We start from the raw sequence: 25,148 nt of genomic DNA, 5'->3' as shown, positions 1-25,148 counted from the left end.
GTGATATAGAATGACTTACCTTTCATTTGTTACATAAGAAAACACACACAGGTACAGGGGAAATGTGCAAACCTCACACAGAAAGGTCCTCCACAAAAAGCTGTCAGGCAGCAACGCTAACCACTGCATCACCATGCCACCCTACAGTTTCCATGCCTTTTAACTATTTGTATACATGTAATTGTGCATGCAATAAATTAAAAATAATTGGTTAACATATGTCTTTGTACATTTGTAAAGGTGATTTTATTGATTCAGGCACTGAAAATAGATTTAAAGCACTAAATTTGTTGGAAAACCTAAAGAGACAGGCTCTTTCTGTTCAGTTTCAAATCACTTTCGAATTATTATATTACCAGATCAAGTATTAATCAAAACATAAATGCAGATATTGTCGAAACAAAGGATGAGGAACCTTCTACCCCATGGATGTGTACTGTACTGTGTATCTGGCGTGACTCTGTGACTGACATACAATTTTAAGAGGATTGCATTTCATCAATTTGCATTACATTCATTTATTTCCATCCACAAAAATGGCATATTATCAAATAAGTGCAGAAATGAGGCTGCATCAGGCTCAGTACATTGCATTGTTTTATTTAGAAACACATGTTGACTGTACAGCCATTTTCAGTTTCCAGGTTGAATGATTTGATACATTTAGACCATTACACCACACCGAGAGTAATGTAAAAACATATGACTCATATGTTCACCACAGACCACAGGTCATATTACAAGCTAAGATTCCCTCTCAAACACACATCTACACCATTCATCGTCCTCTAATAGTGAACATGGCAGACATTAATATTTATATGGCACATAATCAGCTGTACTCTGTCACTCTTTTTTAAAATTCTAGCACTTTTGGTTTTGATTCGGTCGGTGTTGCATCAAATGTGGATGTGTACAAAAAAACAAAACAAAAAAACCATTAAGTCCTAATATCATTCTCAAAGTGCATTTTAACATTCGGTATTTAACATAAAAGTCCATATTTCATCTGTTGTGCTGTATTTAATACTGTCAGTGGCATTTGGAAACTGCAGAACAGATACTTCTCATTCACACCAGACTCACATTTCAAGTTATTTGCTGGTAAAACATTCACAATTTCAGAGGAGTGGTTTATGGATCTACTACTCCACGTAGTAAAGCTGTCCAAAGTTGCCTTTGTGTGGCGCATTCCTCCCTAATGGTGAGGAGAAACAATTCAAAAAATGTTCACGAGGAGAGAAAAAGAAGGCTGCTGCTTTAGTGCAACACTTACTTGACAAAAGTGTTCCTTCATGTGTTATTTAACACTTGAGATGAGCTGATAGTTTCATTATTCTTGATAAAGAAATCATTTCAGTCTTTTTTCACTGTCGATTTCCAACATTCTCACCCATTTCATCAACGCACACAAAAACAAAGACAGCAATAAGGCAAACCTATTCTGTGGCATCACTGACCAGCACTGCATGCTTTCCTGTATAGGCTCCTGACCTTATTTACCCATCACCAGAGGATCACAATGTTTAGAAGACCCTTCATCAAAGAGGTGTCATGTTGAAAACTGCAAACGCAGAGCCACCAGTTCGATCTGAGGCATGTTGGTGTGACACACAATCCACAGGGAGTCCACTTTCTCTGTTATTTGTGTGGTCTGACGTGTCGCACCACTTTGTCCTCGAACACCTTCCTCATCGTCTTTTCTATCTGCTTGAGGAAGACTTGAGGAATCCGACCGCACAGGGTGTTGACCGTGTCCAGGAACTTGGTCTGGATGGGGTAGAAGAGCGACTGGAACATGTTGTCCTCAAAGGGAAACTGCAGAGACAGAGACATCGTCCTGTGTCAGCGTCGATCCCAAAAGCTATTTTCAGTTTGATAGTTTTTTTTTAATGGAGCATATCACACGCTAAATGGTATTTACACTTTCTGTCAGCAGGGGTGGGGTGGGGCTCCGTATTAATCAGAAATTACGGCTCGGCTCATCTTTAAGAGGCTTATCTCGGCAGAGCAGGGGAGGGAACCGACTCTGCTGCCGGAGACAACAAATTCTAAATTTAAAAACTGACCCAGATTGTTTAATGCGAGCAAGAGGAGAGAATTTGCATTACAAAATAAATACTCATAGCTGCTCTTTTTCTTTGAGCCACAGGAAGCTGTTAAAGGAACAGTACAACACGTGGGGAATATGCTTCTGTGTATTACCCTGGGGCTGTTGCTAGAAGGAGCATTTTCTCCTCTTTTAACAGGGCTTGGCCAGCAGCTTCCCTGGACTAAATATGTCAAACTGTATTAGAAGCACAAACTGAGAAGTATTTAGTTTTTCTCCTCTCACTGGTTAAAGAGTAATAATGCTCCTATAATGCAGATTGTTCCATATATTCTTGGCAGGGTTGTCATATACAATTACTACGGCCAAAATAATTAATGATAATGATATTCTAGCATTATTCATTCAAAAAATGTGAAAAATAGTACTGCCATTAGTCAATTTCCTCTTTTTCCTTCTTCTTTTATTACACCTGAATCTGTAAAAAGAACTGTAATGCATGCTGTCCCTATGATGGAGTGTCAGCCAGATAGGTGGTAGATTATTTATGAAAATGTCATAAGTGTACGATTAAAATGATATGAATATTTAATTTTTAAATATCATGGTTACTATCAGTATCAGTATAACCTCAACACTTCTAATTCTACTCACATTACCCCCCAATGAAATGAAAGTTTTAGGAAAATAAGCTGTGCAGGGCTGCATGTTTGTGGACAATGTTAGCTGCAAAAACTGTATTAAAAAACACACACACACACAGTTACACTAAACACTGTTATTTTGCCTTTAATAATTTGACTTTTGCTTGAATAAATCACTAGGAAATAAAAAAAAAATCCTGTTTGACTTTGAATTAGCACTGAATTATACGCATGTAATAGTGATTGTACTTTCAAGCAGATGTTTTCCTGTGCCATCGTCGAAAAAGCACAGCTGTAATTAATAACATTAACGAGGGCAGTGAAACTGACACAGCTAAATGGAATGCAGCCGTTGGAGACGTGATTAGTTACACCTGTGAAAACTGTGCATTTTTGTAGCCACTAGTGCTGAAGTTTACGGCTCTGTTCATCTCTAGTTTGATCAATTCAACTCATTGCAATTATCCACCTTAGCGAAATAAGTGTTCATGACCTACAGGAATGAATAAAGCATAGGATTCAGTATTTTTTGTGTTTCAATGGTGGTGGAACCTTTTGTTCCAACCTCCTCTCACAATATGTCCAGCAGCGGCGTTTCAACAGAGGGCGCTATGAATCAGACTGTCAGTGATTAAACCTGAAGATCTTACTGGGATACTCACATCACGTATTGCATCATAGACCACTTTGAACGCTGGCTGCTTGTCATCGTGATACACTCCGCGGTTGCCATGGAGAATGGACACGCCCTCCTCCTCAGCGCCTTTACAGTTACTGCCGTACATACAGTGGTCGGGTCTGTAGTTCCACTGACAGGGAAAAATGAAGAGACACTCTGTGGGGAAAACAGAGGAAGACAACATCACCGATACATTCAGCAGAAACCATTACATGTGTGTCTCTCTAGAATCTGGACATCAGGAGAACAGAACATACGGTCCATATTCAGGGATGTGAGACAGAACTACCCATACGTACAATATAAAGCTTTTCCTCTGTTTCTTCTAATTCATGCTTTATGAGTTGGATAATTATAATTAAACATGCAGATGTGACCACAGTGCCCACACTTTAAATCATTTGTAAAAGAACGCAGCGTTCTTGGAGAGAAAACTAACCACGCGAGCAGCAGTAGGAGGATATGTCAAACCACAATTGCTGTATCAATATGAACACAATGCTTCCCATTCATTCTAATTAAAGAGCTTTCCAATTTTCCGCATTCAAGATTTGACATGTTGTTGACTGTTTCTCTGGCCTCGGCTTTGGCTGCTTGGCTACAGCCATTGATGCACAAAAATAATATGTTATCAGAATGTTTTGAATGCAACTGATAGTTAAAATGTGCATGTAAAAACATCTGTCATGTCTTGTTGTGTAACTTATGAACAACATGAAGGGGAAAAAGAAATAACGGAAGACGGAAAACAGCATCATCTCCCCGAAAATTTTTAATGTTTCTCTGTTTATTTATTTGCATCTAAACAAAGACAGCAAAATAACACATAATAGAGTTGTTTACACTGCAAGCAATCAGCCTCCACCTGCAGCGGCTGATGATTATTAAATTACAGCTGCCAGGTGTGAATAGTGCAAATAGTGAACATCGAGTATAAAAGGAAGCATAAATCTTCCAATATACTGAACAAAAAAGAAACACACATGTCAAATTTTAAGTATATTATAGTAATATTATGACTTGGTGGACACTGGGGAGGACAGGATCACGTTGTCAGTCATTAAGAGCTGTCTGAATGATTTCTGAGACAAATAATGTTGAAAGTGGGGTCATCCAGCTTCCTGTTCAGTGCCCCAACTGACACGACCGCATCGAGCAAACCAATAAATCATTCTCATCTCTCTCTTGTCATCCTTAGCATCATCACAAATAAATAAAGCTGCATTTTAAGGTAGTTGTTTACAGTTAATAACTCACTGATTGAAAAATTGGCAGCAGTTGAACAGCTCAGAAATATTTGTGCACAACTGACAAAATGATCTATTCTATAATATATAATTTTCCAACCATAACCACAATTTTTGTTTTCTCTAAATCAGAAAGAAGACTATTTATATGCTGCAATTTTTTATCTTTTTTGAGTGCATATTTGGTTATTTGAACCCACAATAGCTACAGATTTGATGCATTTTAACACTTATTGGCCTGTGTATGGTATATAGACACTGCATCATAAGTGTTCATCAATAAAGATTTTCAACTTCAATCTTTTCGTCATCGAGATCTGATGTAGAGCAGTATATATATATATATATATATATATATATATATATATATATATATATATAACATGAGAAGTCAATAATATACAAGGGTACATATAATGAGGATTGGCCATTTCTGCCAAAAACAACATGAATCTAAATGCCAGCTCCATCTGATTCCTTTTAAACACCATCAGATCCTCATTTAAAGGCAGATCAAAGACTCTCCTGACTGCTGAGCAAGAAGCAAAAAGAGGTCAGAAACATGGTGATGGACCAACATGAATATTCCTCTCCAAGTCTTAACGTTTAAAACAAACAGTCCGCTCGGCTCTGATGTCGGGCAAACATCGGCGATGCCAGCACTGCCGATGCCTCTGAGCAGTTTATGCCCACATCTGGCCGCTGCAGCTGGAACCCAGTCTGCTGTTGCCTGCAGCCACAACCTCATGTTTACTGAACCAGATTCATGGTGTAGACTGGTTTGTAAGCAGTGAAATAAAGGGCAGTTTATACGAACATGTTGATAGTGTGAAACTGCTGTGTTGATTGTGTGCAGACCAATAATTCAAAATGCATTTATTTATACAGTTTAACGTTTTGATTAGGTCTTAAATAGATCATTTCATTCATTCTGAATCCTTTGTGTGTTTTGATGTGTTTTCTATGTACCTGGGTTGTAGTGGAAGATGATATTGAGGAGGTCCTGGTCCCCCCAGGTGATGTGGTTCTTGTACTTCTGATAGAGCGGATGGAGAAGATCCTCCCATGACAGACCACTAGGAATCATGCTGTTCTGAAATACCAACATCAACAACAACAGCTCAAGTGCCGCCTTTTTTCATTTTTTTTTTCCGCAAAGCTGAAAAACAAATCATCAAAGGAGGAGCGCATTTACATTCCAGCTTCCATTTTCAATCTGCTGCCGGTACTAAAGCTGCTAAATTGAGCTCTGAGGGCAAAACGCTGTGATGCTAGCGTGGTAATCTGAAACGCTTCAATCAGAGCCCACTCAGAGCTCTCAGCCTGTGACGTGGGCTCAAAGAAACAAACCCATCAGAATGCAAAATGGAAATCACAGCAGACTGTCTGAAGAACGGGGGTTTGACCTTACTTTGAACAGCGTGCTGCGGATCCTGGTGAGATTCATCAGCATGACGCCAGAGTTCACCCCTGTGACTCCGTAGAAAGGGTGGCGAGCAAACCGGCTGTACCAACCAATCTTGGGCACCTCGTGTTCTGGGGCCATCGCTGCCAGCTGCGTCTTATTAAAGGACTTCAGGAGACTCCAGATATCATCCATGGGCCGCAGGAACAACACATCCGTGTCCACGTACAGCAGTGAGTCCACATCCTTCAGTATGACCTGGGAGCACAATTCCAACCATTAGTACAGGATTGATGCCACACAATAAGGGACATTTGGAGGCACGTTTAGCTATCTAGTCTGCAAACTGATGCATTGTCGTCTGGTGGCGCGTTCAGCAAGCCGAGATGTACGATAAGATGTCTGCGAGTTAGATAAGAAAGTCACTTTAGCAGGAAAACTAATGTGAGTTTTTGTTCAGTGAGTTTATGACTGTTGTGTTGCGCAGCAGCAGGCTGACTGTCTGCTCTGCTAATGATAGAAAAACGATGTTTCACGCTTCATGTAAGATTAGACTGGATGTATGAAAACAAGTTCACCATCTCCATCTACTGAGGCTGCATCCGTCCTAATATTTGCTAATTAGCAGAATGCACAGCTGTTATTCGTTATTAGCTTTTCAGGTACTTAGAAAAGAAAAGTTTTGGACGAAAACAAAACACGGTGATGCCGCTAAATGTCAGGAGGGAAATTAATAGAATCCATCCTGAGAGAAACATGACCCCTGCACCACAGATAATGGCAATCCATCCAGTAGCTGTGGACATTTTTCTGTCTGGAATAAAGTAGTTGCAGACTGGCATTAAAATGATGTAAAACTGCTGTTGATACATGGGCTATAACACTTCATAGAAGGGGGAAAAAAGCACATTTTCCCCACAGTGTCATACCACACTTCTGTGTTTGCACAAACAGCTTGCTCAACCTGACACCTACTAATTCAAATATTAAGAAAACTTAACGGTAAAGCAACAGATAGCATCAAGAGGTTAAGTCCAGATCAGATTAACTAAATGCGTGAAAACACTGTGTGATTTAAGGGACCTTGAATGTTGTTCAGCATTCAACAGCTGCCAAGCTCCAGCATTTTAAAATTTTGGCCCATAACTGAAAATAGTGCGAAAAATTCCAAAAATATTAAGTCAGAATAAAGTTCGAGGAGATCTTTGGAAGAACAACTAAGAATTCACACATCATCCAACACTGAAGCTGTGGGCTGCAGCCGCACAAGAAAATGCTGACTTCTACTGTCAGCTGAGAACAATAAGATGAATTAAAGATAATTACATCCCATATCAGCTGATGTATTGTGCCTCAGTGCACGGCTGAAAAATTATAGAGTTTGGCTCACATAAGATTTGGGTTTTACTCCTCACTGCCATGGAGGCAATATTCAGAGTTGGGAAGCTTTCAGAGTTTAAACTGCTTATTCTGCAGGTCAGACAGTCAAAGGAACATCCCAGTGTATATTGCAGGACAGGACTAATGCCATATCTATATCAATTACAATATGGCATTTAGAATATGTGGGCAGATGGAGGTTCTGTGGGACAGAGCTGAAATACTGCTAACTAGGACGATGAAGTCTGAGCAGCAGAGTAGTTCTGTTTTTGTTGGATTCTGTTGCTGACAGCAGCTGACAGAGCAGCAGACCGCCTATTTCCGTGTGTGTATACATTCACAGCTTTGCATATCATTGCAAAGCTGTGAATGGCTTCTGTGAATAGGACAACACATATTTCTCAGTCTGTATAAATGCTTCTGCTGTGGTTAAACTGTAAACAACTCAATTCCTACAAAAGATTAGAAACCACTAAAAAGGCTGAATGGCCACAAAATGAACAAAATTTTTCTCTTTAAGCTCCCCTCCACGACGATGTCAAATAAATTAAACAGATATAAACGTATTGTGACGTGAGAATTCATAACTGAAAAAGCCACCGTTCACTGCAGTGTTGCAAATTAAATGATAAGAAAAGCTTTTAATGAAAGGCAGTTCCAAAGAGCTGCAGAGTATTATGTAGCTGGCGTAGCAATGCATCCAAGAACCTGCCATGAATACCAGGGTATGGTTTTCAGTCAGGCTCTGTAGACTATAGGCAGCTTTCAGCAGAAATTGAACTTGAGGTTTCTCATAACCTGAACTTTTAGGCTTTGGTGCCTTGGGTTTCCACTGTATTTTTCAAAGATCTTTCATTTATTTGAAGTGACTTATTCTACTGTAAGAAAGATTATCCACAAGTGGTATAGATTTCAAATGACTGCCAGTTTGTCTAGGACTCAGCAAATTCTTCCCAAAAGCTAAAAGTCTTAAAGAACCCCAGAATTTAATCACAGGATCTGCAGGCAATTCTGGCAGTTGTTGGTGTCAAAGTGCTGTGTCTAGAATCCGAATGAGACTGCACAAATTTGGCCTGCATGGGCTATGTGCCAGGAAAAACACATTTGGTCTCTAAAGTGAACAATTCGAGTACAACTACAGTTTTTCAATCAACCCAAAGCCAAAGAGCAGACATTTTGGAATAATGTGGTGTAGACTGCAACAAGAGTTGTTTGGGTACAGTAAGAGCAGACATGTTTGGTACAAAACAAAGACAGTGTTTCAAGAGAGGAACCTCACAGCAACTGTGCAGCAGGCTGATAGAAATGTTACAGTTCAGGTTTGTGCCAACTGTGGAGTCTGGATCTTGTCAAAGAGTGAGTGAAGATTTCAAAAGTTGAAATCGAAGAGGTCCACCTATCAATGCATTATTCATCCTAAGCACACCAGCAGGTCCACAGAGGAGGCTCAAAAAGAAAAACATGGTGGGTTAAGGAATGACCTTGTCAAAGCCAACTGCTCATTTCAAATCCCTCCACAATGCAGAGCAGTAGCTGCAAGAAACCCTTCAAATATCTTAGAAGGAAAGGAATTCTGCAGGAAGAATGGTCACAAATATCAACAAGCTGATGTCAGTGATTGGTGGTCACTTCTGGCAATACTACCTCCTTTGGTACATATCTGAACTGTCTATTCTTTCCAGTGAAGTAAATAACACCTATTGATATTTTTGTTGAATAAATTATCAAAAAAGATAGGTTTTCTTGTGTTTTTGTTCAAATACATCACATTTACCTGTTTGCACTGTTTTCAAAGAGGCTTGTCCAAATATGCCCCCCCCCAAAACAACAACTCTCACTTTGTACTTACATTTTCATATGACTATACCTTTACCATATATAGACTACAGTTAGTAGAAAGGCGGCACCTCGTCAAATCATTTTAAAGCTCCGTTCGGTAGATGGATGCAGCCAGGAGACAGATAATAACAGAATTAGTGGTGCTAACATATTGACTTCCTTTCACATTTACATGTGATGACTTTTAAATGTCACAGTCATTAAATAAGGGAAGAGCTGCTGCAGTAGGAGGTGGCTAGATTAGAGCAAAGACACCGAGTGACAATGGAACACCCAAGCCACCATCTATCCAGTAAAAGCTACTTTCCTCAAAACGTCCTCTCTGCTCTTTACCAGCTAACCAGTACACTGCTTGATTCTCTCCTGACCGGCTGATGTGAAGGTGCAGGTGAAGAATATTGTGTTGGATGCAGTGTATGAGTGGTTTTCTTCTAGAGAAAATAAAATAGTTTGGTTGCACTGAGCTGCTGCTTAGTGGGGAAAAAAATCACTGCGGGAAATGTTGCTTGATTTTAACCAAACCACTGACCTGACCTTAATGGGAAAGGTAATTAACTGAGCAGTGTACTTCCCAGCATCATGCAAACATTATACAGTTGGTTTAATAAATACCACAATGATGCAGAATATAATGAGTAAAGCAAATGTCTGTTGTTATTGTCAGATTTACCACCATTATATTCCATTTTCCCATCACGTGTGAGTCACATCCTAAGATATTTGACAAAAATTCTTTTGTTTGGGGCAGCAACTCACTTCCAACCTGGAGGGAGCAACCCACTGGTTCCCGGCAGAGAATCATGGCTTCTGATTTGGAAACGATGACTCTTAGCCCAGCCGCTACGCTAACTCAGGAAAATGGAGCATGAAATGGACAGGTTGTTGGAGCAACATCAGCAGTAATGTGCTGAGCGGTCTATTCACCGATCGGTCTACGTTCCAGCCCTCACCCATCATCATGAGCTCTGGGTAGAATGAGATTGCGGTTATCGAAATGGGTTTCTTCCCTAAGGTGGCTGGACTCAACTTTAAAGACATCTTGGGGATATCGAGCTCGGAGTGGAGTCGTTGCTTTTTAAAGCTGAAAGGAGCCAGTTGAGGTGGTTCAGGCATCTGATTAGGATGTCTCCTGGGAGCCTTTCTTTGGAGGCTTTCTGGGTACATCCAACTGATAGGAGACCCCAGAGCTTTCCCCACTCACTGGAAGGATTTACGCATCTCCTATAGCCCTGGTACGCCTTGGGCTCCTCCAGCAAAACTGGAAAATGTCACTAGGGAGAGGAATGTGTAAAACGCACTGCTTAGCCTGCTGCCAACATGACTTGACCCAAGGAGAATGGACTGACATTGTTCCATGTGCACAGATTTAGCATTCTGTATGGGGTTAAAAGTTCTGCTTGAAAACACCAATACATACCAGCAATTTCTCAGTGGAGGCCCTGCAGTGTACATGCTGGTTTGACCCTAGCAGTGTGTCAACTCAGAGCACATCGAAGTCAGGCTGACAGCTTTGTGCAATGGGAGTGCAGCAGTACACTTTGAAGAATAGCTGGATTAGGATTTCTGCAACATCTGCAGAATTAAGAGATGGTACTGAACCAAGAGGGACCGACTCAGCTCTTAAATAATTCTATCGTAGAGGCAAGAGTACAAGGTGCTCAGTAGGTGTTCTTCATAAAGCGAATATTGAATGTCCATTGATTGCCTTGCAGCGAGAGAAAAACAGCTATGGATCCGTTTGACCTGCAATATGTTCATTACATGGTAAGTAAACTGGCTGTTCTTTCAATGAACACGAGTAGAAAAAGAAAATCAATATCCAGGCACAAGCTTTCACTTGATGAAATTACCGGATTCGGTCTCTGGAGGCTGCTTATTTTTTAAGTAAGTGCTGCAGAAGCGGCGTGAAGTCATCAATAATCACGCAGGTAATTAATTCTAACCATGCAGTGAAAGGAAATAAAGGCTTTGGAAAATGCTGTCTAGCCAGAAATGAAATTGGCTAATGGCGTTTTTTTTATAATGCCGCGTTAATGACATTAAGTGTGGCGAGGATGTGAGGTGAGATAAGTGCTGCTGGCTTACAGGGAGGAAGAGTCTCTGAGCTGCACAGGGCTTGAAGAGCTTCTTCCACTCGTCGGCGTTGCCCACAGAGAAGGAGATGGGGTAGATGCTGAACTGGAACTTGGCTGAGATGTCGCGAGGCCACTGCTTCAGCTGCAAGTAAAACAACATACCACATGTTACACCGAGGAAGTGTCTAATGGACGCTGAATGCGTGAGAAAGAGTCGGGATAAACAATAATTACACTGAAAGCTAATCTGCCTCTCTGTCTTTTCACAGTCTTATCATCAGCGTGTAGAGGTGGCAATTAAAACATTGTTTTGTGGCCGCCAGCTGTTGTTTTATCAAAAAGCCACAGTCTAAACAAGAAAAGGCACCATCTTGAAGTCCACGTTGTATTGCCGAAGCTCCTGTTATCCAGTGTTAGTCGTTGAATCCCTCTGTAATCATCAGTTTAAATGGGTTGGCCGTGAAAAGAGCGAGACCGCTGCAAGCATTTGGCAGGGTTTGTGCTGACAAGGACAGGGGATCAACGGAGATTGAGACCAACCTTTCTTAAAGCACACACCGTTCCTCTTATCACGGCGGCTGGTCGTAAGCTCCTCGCTGCTCAAACCCAGCATATGTGCTACATTATCAGGGCCCCGACTACCACGTCTTCCACAAGGGAATTTTCTACACGTGGCATTGATTCACTGCACTCATGCAGGCAGGCTCACAGGTTTAGGATTTACATTTTAACTACTCGAGGTGATGCTTGAGGTCTATTAATTGAGGTGATGTTAACAGACTGTTAGTTACTGTATCAGTGGAACTAATCAAAGTCATGCCCGGCCCCTCTGTAAAGGTGACTTTGAAGTGTTGCACGGTGCTGAGGGAAAAAAGTGCGGTGTCTTGGTGATATATTACGCTCAGGCCTTGAGATAAAAGGGTTATATGTCTGTACTCGAGTGAGTCAGAGCAGCAGAGTTAAAAACTGCTCTGATCTTGATGTCACCTATTGCAAAGAGGAGGTGGAGTGTTAAACGTGCTGCATTAAATCAGAGGCTTTGCAGAAAAGATCGACTGAACACATGCAGAAAAAGAGCGCTTCAGCTGATTATGCGTTGTTGCACTGTAATCATATATTTATGCCCTCAGCACAGCATGAGCGTCTTACCCTTTCTTCGAACTTCGGGGCCAAAGGTTCCTCAGCAAAAATGTGAAACTTGATCTTCTTTATGCTGAACAGGAGGGCCGATTTAACCATGGTGAGGGTCTCGTCCAGACGATTCCCACAAGCCACCACAGCCAAGTGCATGAACTCCTCGGCCCGGGAACGCTTGGTCACACGTCGGGCCACGTTGCTCCGCGGTTTACTAGAAAACACAGGAATGAGGATGAGCTGCTTGTACAAAAGAAAACAATTCCAGCAGTCACACTGTTCTATTATCTTTTTTTTAATAAAAATGGAACAATAAGGACACGGAGATTTAAAAAAAAAATGCCTCCATTCATTGAACAAATGATGTGCAGGATGTGCAGTTTTCTTCACCCAGCAGTGTTTTTAGATCTAAATGGGCCAAGGCCACATGTAGGGGGGGATGTGGAAGAGGGTTTGGATCTGCTGACGGTTACAAACCCCGTTTGCCTCACTCATCGCTGCTAAATTGGCCTGCAGAGCTTGTGAAGAGCAATTTGTGCTCAACAGATGGACTACAGTACGCTTGAGTCAAAACATAGGAAATGAAATTACTGAGACACACACAGACATTTGAAACTTCCTCTTCCGCTCTAGCTGATGCACATATTTCTAGTTTACTTAATCCAACGCATCCTGATGGCTCTTTAATACCTACTCATACATGCCCATTAACATTTTAGTTTTTTGTACAAAAATACCCAAAATTACATAGCAGGTCAGGATTCCCCTTAAACTTTGCTGAGTTTAATGGCATGGTGGGAAAGCCTTTAAGAACACCACTGCACTACCACAGTAGTTATTAACTTCTTGCTTGCTAAAAGTGCCCTTAAAATTCCCATTTGCTTCAAAAAAAATATGTTTTCAGCTTTATAAAAATAGTGCATTTATCTGCTTCGTTGCAGCAGCACAGCATGGTTGCAGTAAAGATAACATTGATTTAAAACACAACTTTTGTGGTTACATCAGAAAAAAATTGTGCATCGTTTGACTTGGCTGATAGAGGTTTCACCATATGTAAATACAAAATCTGACAATTCCATTTAAGCGTCTGAACAAAGCTCAGCTCCTGAACATGCATTTGTAAATGTGACCAAAAGGGTTCAAGGCTGACAGTTTTTTTTCTCGAAGCTTCATTTTTATTGCTTATTCATAACAATTAAATCACATACATTAAAAAAGCCAGAACGCATGGATAGCTGTGGATTGTCCTGTTCATTCCTGTTGCATATTCAATACTTCAGTGTCTTGTTTTGCCTCCCTTCTTACATTTCTCCACTTTCCTTGACACTGTGTCTTCTGAGCGCCCCAAAACTCCACAAATTCATGAGAATATTCTGAATTTATTGACCCACATTGTCTCCGGCATGGTTGTGCTATGGTCGAGTATTTGCTCTGAATTTTGAGTGTAAAAAAATCGAATTACATTCTTCCAACTGCGCTCCTTCCAAAGAGGATGTGAAAGACTGCGTTCCTCATATATTAATCTGTTCATCTTTTGACATATCCACACCCAATTCAATTCCCATTTATGCTTCATATGTAATGTTGTTTCTCCTCTTTTCTCCATTAGCTGCTGATATAATGAGGATATTATTCTGCATTCCTTGGAATTGCAGACTCCAAATATGATTCTCATTATCCCATTTGTGTCAAAATTGATAATATGTTATTTCTCGGTCACAAAAGCCTCTTAATTGCAGATATCTGACAGACGGACTTTATTCATCTAAAATTAGCCATTGAAATGTTATCAGCAACACTCAGGGTAACAAGTTACAGATTTAGAATGTTTTTATAGAAACACATTCATATAAAGTCCTAGTTTCTTTATTTGAAACCCGTAATTTACTTTTCAAAGCAAACTCAGCTAGTTTTCTAGTGAAAAAACAACCCTTTCTACCAAACGAAGGTATTACTCTTGCCCTTTATACAGTTTGCTGTACTCAATAGTTGTCAGATTATAAAGTCATACAGAATAACGGCTACATAATGGTCTCATATAGCCTAGCCCTGCTAGACCCATGCTCTGAAGGCAAGGGTCTAGGCACGCTCGACAGGGAGGGAGGCGGGCTAAAAGGTTGTCTATCAAATCACTCTGCAGCAATTGGGTAGGTATACAACCAATCAGCGCAACGAATAGGCTCCTAGAGCGCCGGAAATCAGAGGATGTGGTAGTTCGGTGAAGCCTTATTTATACAGTCAATGGGTGAAGCTCAAGTATATTACAGACATGTTAACAGAAAGATTATTCAAAGTCGGTGCTAATGGAGCTCAACGACTGTTGTCGTTTTTGTTGTCAACCCTGGCAGAGAATTAAATTCGTTGCCGTGGGTTGTCTAGCGTGGCTAGGCTAGTTGTTTCCAGTTGTTTCTGTCAGAATCGTCGCGCCTCTGTCGTCACTTAGTTACGCCCGCCTTCTGACTCTACACTTCATGGTGATTGGTCCGGCCAGTTTTAGGAGAATCCAACCTCGAGCCTTATGGAGGGTAACTAGACCCACCCTGGCAGAGAATTAAATTCGTTGCCGTGGGTTGTCTAGCGCGGCTAGGCTAGGTCTCATACACTTTTCAACAAAAATGAGTGTCCAACTGATCCAAAATTGTTTCATCGTTCAATAAATGCATTAGAACTTCATCTTCTGAACAATCAGAAACAAATACTTTAGAAACGCTACATTGAAAACACAGCCCTCAAAGTAGGAACTCTGACCAGTAGAATGAATTAAAAGCTTCCAGAAGCCACCGAATACACAAAAACAACATCCACTAGAAAGATTCCACAAAGAAAAAAAACGCACAAACGGGGACACCTGTCTGCCAGCGGATGCATCCAGTCAATGGGAACTCTCATCCTCACCTGCCAACATGTCAGCGTTGAACTGCCAAAACATGTCGCTTCATGAACATGTAGTAGGGCTCGGAAAAAAATTCATTTGGAGCTTCATGGGAATCAAGACAAGAGGAAACAAGCAAAGTGTTCAGGGAAGATATCAAATCATCCTCCTGCCAAATAGACAAGGTGCAACATCAAGTGGTTTTTCTCAAAAAGTGTGACATTTGCGCTTTGTATGTTGTTCAACGCTACCTCCACACTTCACCGCACACAAAACCACTTCTTTTCTTCTGTACTTCTGAGAGTTCCCACTGGACTTTGTTCTTCCATGCTCAAAGGCAAGGAGGTCCTTTATCTGATGTAAAAAAAAAATTGCTCTCTCTGCAGAGCTAGTGCTGCCGTGGAGTTCAAATACACTCAGCAGTGCCGAGTATCTCCCACTATGATAGGGAAACATTTGTACAATGGGGGAGCCTGAAGCTAAGGCCAACATCATCTACTTGTCCTCCTGCACACACACACTGCATGAGGCTGGTTGCAACAACATGTTCGACATAAATGTTGTCGTAGCCGTGGGGGAGGGGAAAAAAGACTGGCAGACAAGAAAAAAAAAAGAACAGAGAGCCTTTTGTTTCAACGTGGAGGAGAACAGTGGAAGGTAAATGGTTTTAAAATTCTAAAAAGGCACGGATTTCCTGTGAGTCTGAAGGAACCATAAAATGGATGGGAAGGGAAGAAGAGTGAAATTTGACAGGTGGGTTTCAGGGCAGTCTCCAAGCGTGACACTTCGTTTTCTGCATGGCTGAGGGACAATGATGAACGGCAGATTAGGACGAACAAGAAGGTGCTGAGAAATCTGTCTGCCACGCTTCAAAGGCTGACGCTCTGTCAAGGTTGTTGAGCACACATTCCTTTTTCTTCCTGCCCTACCCCAAAAAATGCATTCCATCTCTCCTACAAGAGCGCAATTATGTCGCACTTAGTCATGCAAAATAAATGAAACGCTTTCTGTATAAAATGGGATGATGAAACACACAAAAAAACAAACAAAAAAAAAAGCAGCTTTGTTGCGTAAAGCATGCGCTGCACACATGATGGTTTGTGTCATGGCACTGCTCCCCACATCTGGAAGCAGTCAAAAAGCACAGAAGAGGTACAAAAGCATTGAATTCATTACTGGCTGCAGAGTGAGCAGAAGAAGAAGGGGCCTTCTGCCTACAAAGCACCACAGCCAAGCCTTTCAAACCATGTAAAGGGGTGGTGGGGGGGTAAAACAGCAGCACCTTTAAAGATAATGTCAAAGAAAAATGTACATGTGCAGAGTGAAAAGCCAGAGTAAAAACTAAACCAAAGAGCACCTTGGAGGGATTTCATTAATCAGAATGGAACTGGGTCATTTGGTGGACTTGTATCTGACACGTTCGCTTCGGTTTGAAGCATCAAAAGCCGTTAAATTGAACACGTTCAGATGATGATGATGAGGGCTGGAAACAGGATTCAGCTCCTCAGAGCAGACAGAGAGGTGAGACTATACGGCAATGTAACATGAAGGGAATCCTTCCGGATGTGGATTTTTGCACTTTATTCAACAATTCTTGCACTTCAGCAGATTAGAAATTGGTATGAAGCCCGTCTTGATGTAACCACAGCTAGATGACTCAGACTCCAGACAATCTGTTTTCATTTCAGTGCCTTCTCAGATGATTTGCAATCATCAGGGAGTCTAGCTGAAAAAACAAATAAGAGAATTCTTTGTTCGTCCAAGATGTGCTAACTAAAGTTGATGACATATTGGATACACAGTTTGAAAGAGCACCACGTTCGCGTCATGAAAATATGGACTCAAAATCATAGATCTGAGAAGGGAAAATCCTGAACTAGGGATGTAGGATTACTGGCTTTTTTGACAATAACTGATATTGTCTAATTCTCAATTTCCGATCCCGATATCTACCGATATATGTGGGCTTGGAAATAATTCCAAACCACAGACATATTGTTAGTCAGGCACAGCAAGCTTGATACTGTAGCCACACTGTTTACACGCTTCACTACACAGTGTGATGATGTGATCATTTGTGCGCCGGTAAATGCCAGCGAAATCCAGGCATTATTTTATCGGTTTTCATTTTAGGCAAAAAAAATAAATCGATAACGATATTGACGATATTACATTTTTATGTCAATATGGGGCCGAAATTATCAGTGGGCTGATATTATCGGACATCCCTATCCTGAACACTGAAACACTAAAACACTGAACAATTTATTGGACCAGCACTAAACACTCAAGGTGCACAAATTATTCAGTTTAATACACTATTTTCTTCCCTTGATTTCAAATAGTATAGTATATTTTTGAATATATATATATATATATATATATATATATATATATATATATATATATATATAGGACATTTTAAAACAACATGTATTGCCCAAAGTGCTGTACATGATATAGGACAGGCAGCAACACAAATATGTTCAAAAGAGCCACACAGAAAACAGAATAAAACTTTGAAAAACTCCAAAGCTTTGGAGCCGTCACCAAAAAGGCTCCATCTCGTCTGAACACCAGCCTCAATGGTGGAACAATTAAAAGCTGTTCTAAGGATCTAAGAGGTCTAGAGGCAAAGTATGGCTAAGAGTTTTGAAATGTACCATTGTGCCAACTCGTGTGGCTGTATAACGCCCCATGAATCAAATAATTATGTTTCCAATAGCTCAAGCCACTACAATTAGGGCGAAATCTAAATTTGTAGATGCAGGTTCCACTGGGTAAACTTTGGCAGTTGTAGTCTGTTAGCTGTCTTCTGCCAATCAGGACAGCCTCTGAATGTACAGCGCATAGCTACAGATTCAGCGAGCAGGAGGAGTAAATTGGGGCTTCACAATATATTGTTTCAGCATCAACACTGGGATGCGCTCAAAAGTTCATCCGCCTCAGTGCACACAGCAAAAAGTGCAGCGTAAACTCACGCAAATGAACTCAAACATGTCATCGTAGAACTTTTGTTGCAGCTTGATACAAAAAGAAAACTTGCGCTGTTCTCATTTTATATAACTAATCTACAGGAGAAGTCTGTCAGATTGAACAGAATTTGTTTTTACTTAATTAAAAGACAGCGTTTGTTGACGTGCATGTGTAAGATGTTGACCAATCAGTCTCTTGCAAGTGCTGCCACATGACACGAGCCAATTACTTAGTTTTACGCCTTAAATCAGCACCACAGAGCTCTGCATGGCTATGAGGGCAAAGCCAGATCTGAATGTCATCTTGTATAGTATTCTGGATGCCTTTCCTGCTGTTATACCACATGAGAAAGATTTCAAATGGCAAAAATCTTTAATTTTCTCCATAGATTCACTTTCCAAAAGTCATCTGGTGACAATTATCGTATGTTTTCATATTACACTAAATATCACAAAGATCTAGATATTGCAATGCTGAGTTCTTTTCCAATATCACGCAGCTCTGATGCAGATAAGAAAGCTGAGCTCATCATTTCAGGACACCGTTGTCATCTTGACAGCAAACAACCTATTTCTTATAGCAACACAAGTCAACTTTGACAAATTCTTCCACCGACACAGCAGGTTTGGTGTGTAGTATGAGTGTTAGATTCCTCAAGGCACTGTGGTTAACTTCACATCTAAAATTTGGGAGCTTTGCTGTTTCTCAATAAACTATGGACAAACTGTGGTGTATCACATGAGAAGTGTGTCGACACTGCTAAACCAAAGTTGGGTAAATTTCCAGAAACACCCAAACCTTTTGCAAGCGCATCCAACTACCTCTTCTACGTGGCTTGATGTCTATTATAATATTCAGTCACATATCAGCCTCATGCAACTAAAGCAAGAGTGTCAAATATATGACCTGAGGGCCGAATCCGGCCCGCCAGATCGTCCAATCCGGCTTGCAGGATGACTTTGCAAAGTGTTATGATATTCCAGGTTGTTCATAATGTTTTATAAGAAGACAGCTCATTAAATGTGAACATTTTTAGAATGTTCTTGTACTTTATTGCACTAAAACAAAGGAAATCATTCGGAGTTGTGGTTTTTTTATAGTTTGCTATGCTCTGTTCTTACCAGTCTGGCCCACTTGATATCAAATTAGGCTGAATGTGACCCCTGAACTAAAGCATCAACATTCGTGTATATACCTGCATTACCTTTACTAACTGAAATAAAAGCAAGGGGGTTGTGGTCCAGGGATTGAAATTAACTGCTACTAGCCATTATTTTTATTACCTATTAATACGTCAACTTTGTTTTTTAACGAATGCTTTACATGATTATACGATCAATGTCCCACATTACTTAAAAAACACCAATCACAAATGTTCAGAGCCTGAGCTGACATCTTCTAATCACTAGTTTCACTGAGTCAACGCCCCAAAACTCATAAAAATTTACTTTACAACAACATCAAACAAAGAACACCATGTACAAATCAAAACTCTGGCATCCTTGCATGGTAATCTGGACAGCCCCCAAGGAGGTTTCAGCTACTGCCAAAGAAGAATCACTAGCACCAAAATGAGAAGAAACTGGGAATAAGAAAGAGACAAACGCGTTTATAAAATGGCCCAAAATTACAGAAAAATGCATCAATTTCTGCTAAACATATTGAAACAGACTAATTGTCTTTGTCGTTGGTAGACTGATTATTCTTACTTTAGTGAAAAGCCTGAAAAAAAAAATTGTAATTGAGCATCAAAGTTGTAGCTGTTATCCATAAATCAGGTGACTGTTCACCACGGACAAAGAATCGTCTTTGTCCTTCCAGGAAAACTTCAGCTCTAACATCCTCTTTAGAAATGCTGGATTTCGCTTCCTATCTTTCTTGTGCCTCAACACCCTAAATGACTCATTCGCTAGTCATTTAAAAGCGAGTTAGCCAAACTAACATGGAGACGTAACTCCCCCTGATGAGGCTCCTACAAGCAGCCCTCTCCAGCCTCGCCGTCGAGGCTGCACAGGCAAGCAGGGAGATTTTCTGAATCACTCGGAGCAGAGAGAGTGCTCAGTCATGCAAGATGACATTTTTATAGCGATGCATAATGTCACTGCGAGAGAGTGACTTCTTTACTGCGAGGAATGCTGCTTAACTATATTTGAAGTGACAGGCCCGGGGATTTGTTTCAACACAAAGTATCAACACCAATCTAATCCCGCAGATGCAGAGGCCCTAATGCTGCGGAACAAAAAAGGGGGATACAGGAGGTACACGTGTATTATTGTGCTGCTGGAGCATATAATGAAGATTATGAGGAAATCAGAGCGAGGGGAAGTGGAAGTTACAGGTAAAATGTGATTACTGTGAGGATTAAAAGTCACTATTTGATGCTGTTTAGTTGCGGTCGACTGATATGGGTATTCCAGGACCGATACTGATGCCAGGTATTGATAATGTGGCAAGGCAGATACCTGATATTTGGCGCCAATATACATTAAACGTAATGTTTTAAGAGCATGTGATAGCAGGGAACCTGTCATTCTTCACTAGGCTTCTACATTAATAAGGGTGACTATAACTGAATATGTAAAACAGAAATAGGAGTGGTTAAATTAGGGCGCTCTTCTTTGTTTATGTGGCATTGATTGAGATTGATCAGTTGGTCTCCTGTGGTTGTTCTTCTTCATTTTCATAATCTTGCACTGTTCATTGCCCGTTAAGGTTCATATCTTAAAGCATTATTAACTATTTTTTTCCAGATTCTGTTTAAGGTTAATCTGCGGCTGCCTTCTGTCTTAGTCGTTAGCCACTAGCCGTTAGCATAGCATTAGCCACTGTGAGAGGAGCTGACATAGTTGCGCTTCGTCATGCCTCTTTCAACTACTTTTTACCATTTATCAAATAATCTCCTCCAAGATGAATAAAGTAGATCTTGTCTTAATTTCCTGGTCTGTGTCTACAGTTTGTTTCTTCTTCAGTTTTTGTAGTTTCATCTTGAGAAAAAATCCTGAGACCACAGAGAGAGAGAGAAGACGCTGTATTGGACCTGAAATAGTGCATTTAATTTATCAGCAACTAGCCAATAAAAATACCAATACCTGTAATAAGGATGTCAAATATCAGCCATAATATTCAGCCAGGCTGATAATCGGTCTATTTCTACTGTTATTATTTCTATTTTCAACTATGTTGGGGGAGTCAAATAGTGGAAAATAAGAATTGGAAGAAAATGAGGTTTGATCTGAAGTAAAGAAAAGAGCAAAAATCCTGTTTGAGAATGCAAAAGCAGCAACTGTTTTAACTGATGACTGACCAGGCTCCGGTATGCATGTATGGTGTTTGGGGCATGGTGAGCAGCTGGAGCTCTTCTCCCTCTATTTTTGGTCACGGGAAGCAGTGTGATGTGTCAAGAGGAAATGATATAATTAGGAAAAACAGGGATGTTTGTCTATTAGGCAAGCTGAACAGGAAATGTGTCCGACGCTCAGATTTACAGGCGGAATGGAGCATAAAAGGAGCAGATATATGAAAAAATGCATTGATAGGACATTTTGTGTGACGTGCACATGTGTGTATATTAGTGTACTTCTGTGTCATAGAGGTATAACTGAGGAATTTCTATGCTAAAATCACAATTTAGCTCTATAATTACAGCACATGTGCAGCTGTCAGTGCCTTTGCATTGACTATTTTGCATGATTTGTATGTCTGCTACCTGGAAACTGCACTCTTTTTTTCCTCTTAGCTGCTGCAAATAAAAGAGAAAGAACAAAAGAAAGTTCTTCAGAAGCTTCGGCTGTATTCTCAGCGTGCTTCCTCTAATCGCAGCAGTCATTCTCGAGCGTTTTCCAACGTGTTTTTTTTTTCTTTTTTTAAACAGCCACTGGTGACCCCTTCCACCCCATCTCCCTTATCAGCACCGAGCACGCATGCAGGAGTGTGATTTCTGTGAGGACGCAAAAGGTCCTTTTCCCAGCGTGGAACGCCTTGATGGCTTTTTATCTACCTAACAGCGTCTCCCCCCCACCCACCCCAAAAAAAACCTTCCAAGCTAGGTTTCTGGAGCAAAGTATATGCATTAGAGAGTGGGCATCTTCATGACCAATGTTGTGGCCAATGATGGCAATCCGGGAGGAAATGTGAGCCAGAATTAGAAAGCTGGAAGCATAATCCTTCCGTCCTTGGACAGAAATAGCAGCTGACAGGTTCTGCCTGAGACAATGACAAGATGGTGACTTAAAGGTAAAGAAAGAAAAAAAGGAGAATAGTCACACCTGATAAGCTTTTCACGCCATAAAGATTGTTTGGGTAGACTTTGACAGCTCGAGTGAAACCAGCTGTGCACATCTGCATCTCTTATCAATCCCAATGTATGTCCCTCAAGGTGACCTTTAGCCCTCTGAGTGCTCAGAAGATGACATTCAATGAAAAAGGGGTCAAATGATGAAGATGTGGAGGTCAGGAGATGATTCATCATCCTGTTGTTGCTGCCGCTGCTGTTTGATCTCCTCTCTCGCAAATCCCTTTCACTATTTCCAACCCAAATCACATTAGTCATGCCACGAATCTGAGTGCAAAAAGGAAATAATGAGAGAAACCAAAGGCAGAGAAGCAGATGCATGTTGTAGTGTCCCCTGACAGATGAGGCTATTGTGAATCCTGCGTCCTTGAGCACACTGTGGGCAGTCTGGTGATTAAAAAAAAACCCTCACTGTTGAACTTCCTAACAGCAGCAAGGAGGAGAATAATAAAAGATCAGAAGTGTGTGTTTTGTGGGAAAAGACTGGACAAAAGAAACTCCCCTCACCTCTTTGCATTCACCCCTCTCCTCTCTTTCCGAGGCTCCTCCGGACGCACGCCGACTCCCGCGGAGGATTTCCCCGCAAACTTTGCAGCAACATCGCGCCGGAGCTCGGAGGGCGACGGGGAAGAGTTGCTGCTCTCCTCCTCCTCCACCACCTCCTCCTTCTTCTTCTGCTCCTGCTGCCGTTGCTGTTGCCGCTGCGGCTCCTCTCCAACTTCTTTGAGCAGCGGATCGTCCGCGGCGTTGCCCCCCAAAAAGTACAAAAGTAGGAAAACTCCGAAACACACGGCGATCACAACTACTTTGCAGTGGATCCGCATGGTGAGAGCGACTTGTTGCGGCTGGAAGAGGCGGTCGGCGCTGCGCTCATGTCTGCGGCGGAGGGAGAGCGGTCCGAGTTGGCATTTTCTTACCGCTCCCCGCTCGCATTTTTCTGCAGATGATGATGGAGAGCGGAGAGCTGCTTCTCATCGTCCATGGAGGATTATTCAGAGGAGGCGGGGCTTCCGCTGCTCCACCGTAATGTTGAGAGTATGAGCGCATGTACTAGACCACGGAGAGGTATACCTACCAGTTTGTAAGAGTATCTGTGTAATTTTATCAGCGTTAAAGAAACAGTGAAATAAGAATAAAATATTTTAAAGCTTGTTGACACACCATCTTTATAAAATAACGAAACTGATCATTACAGTATACACACATGTATTTACACACAACAACTCATTTTATATTTGAGCTTATGTGAAAAATTCCTTTGAACATACAGTACATTAAAAAGACATTAACATTTTTTTTTAAATCCCATTCAAACCATTAATTGAAATCATGCTACGTGATCGGAAAACTAAGGGTTTAATTTGATTGAGTTGTTGTATAATTTATAATAAAACATATTTCTACGTATTCTAAAGATAATTAGCAGCAAGTATAAGTAAGTATAACAGCAAGCTTTGTAAATTTACTTCTGAAATACAGTAAAACTTCCATCCATCCATTCTCTATACACCGCTTTATCCTCATTAGTTTTCATTTAAAACACAAAACAAAACAACACATTATGTGCCTGAAATTGGCTTAGATACGTTAAATAATCATAAAATCACACATAAACATTTAAGAATTACAAGCTAAGATCTAGCAATTAAAAGCATTTTATTTTCATGTTGTTTTTTTCTGTTCCAACCATGATTTGTTGAATAATTAAATAACAATGTTTATTCATTTTTAAGGTATACCTAAAGGTCTATCTATCTATCTATCTATCTATCTATCTATTAGTTGAAAAGAATAAGAAATCAATTTAAGATATGTCATTAAAACATCTTTCAAAAAAATTCTAAACTGATTATAACACGTTTGTAATGGAAGCTCAGAAATACAATAAATAAATCTATTTATATAATCTACATGTATCCTTTTTTAACATTAACATCTTTTTTTATGTAGATTTAAATGTAAAACTCATTACATATGACGTGATCAGAAATTACCAGTATATCCTTGAAATGATGGTCATGTGTATGTGTTTAAAAGCTGTAACTTTACATGTTTTTTCAAAGGTAAATCCATTATTTTGTATCGGGGCATACTTTTACTGTAAAGATTTATTAAATGCACAAGTAAGTTGCGTGTAAAATATCATGTTATACGTTATATAATGTAAATTTCACAGTGTATTGTTGTAACCAAATTCACAGATATTTACTTGAAAAATTGGGGTTTTCAAATATAAATCAACTCATTTTAAAAGTGCACATATTGCTTTGAACATTCAAGTTCAGACAAATATAGAATATTTTTATGTGAAGTTGAATTTTAAAACTCATATTACACTTAAAATGTTGAAATGCTAGCAGTACCTGGTTGCAACTAGAAACTGAATTGCTATTTTGACAACATTTTTTAAACAATTGTGCTGTATGATAAATATCAATCAATAACTGAACTATCATGCTGTATTAATATTTCAATTTTTTAGATGATTTTACTGTTTTTACACACATGAACAGGATTCATTATACATTAAAAAGCAAAGAATAAGTTTTTAATAAC

The 25,148-nt window shown here is 40.3% G+C and overlaps 1 protein-coding gene across 1 annotated transcript; it reads right to left on the bottom strand.

Moving 5' to 3' along the window:
• Positions 1-584: 584 nt before the first annotated feature.
• gxylt2 (glucoside xylosyltransferase 2) lies at positions 585-23,595 on the bottom strand. Its single transcript, XM_022223046.2, has 7 exons — positions 23,100-23,595; positions 12,469-12,667; positions 11,330-11,461; positions 6,032-6,283; positions 5,590-5,713; positions 3,357-3,529; positions 585-1,818 (listed from the first exon to the last, which is right to left on the bottom strand). Exons 1-7 carry the CDS (start codon positions 23,414-23,416, stop codon positions 1,642-1,644), a joined length of 1,374 nt encoding a protein of 457 aa, XP_022078738.1. The 5' UTR covers positions 23,417-23,595; the 3' UTR covers positions 585-1,641.
• Positions 23,596-25,148: the final 1,553 nt, after the last annotated feature.

The sequence above is a fragment of the Acanthochromis polyacanthus genome, chromosome 5 (assembly GCF_021347895.1).
Source record: "Acanthochromis polyacanthus isolate Apoly-LR-REF ecotype Palm Island chromosome 5, KAUST_Apoly_ChrSc, whole genome shotgun sequence".
Classification (NCBI taxonomy): Eukaryota; Metazoa; Chordata; class Actinopteri; family Pomacentridae; genus Acanthochromis; species Acanthochromis polyacanthus.
The sequence above is the reverse complement of the archived record's forward strand: the minus strand, read 5'-3'. Positions and strand labels throughout refer to the sequence as shown.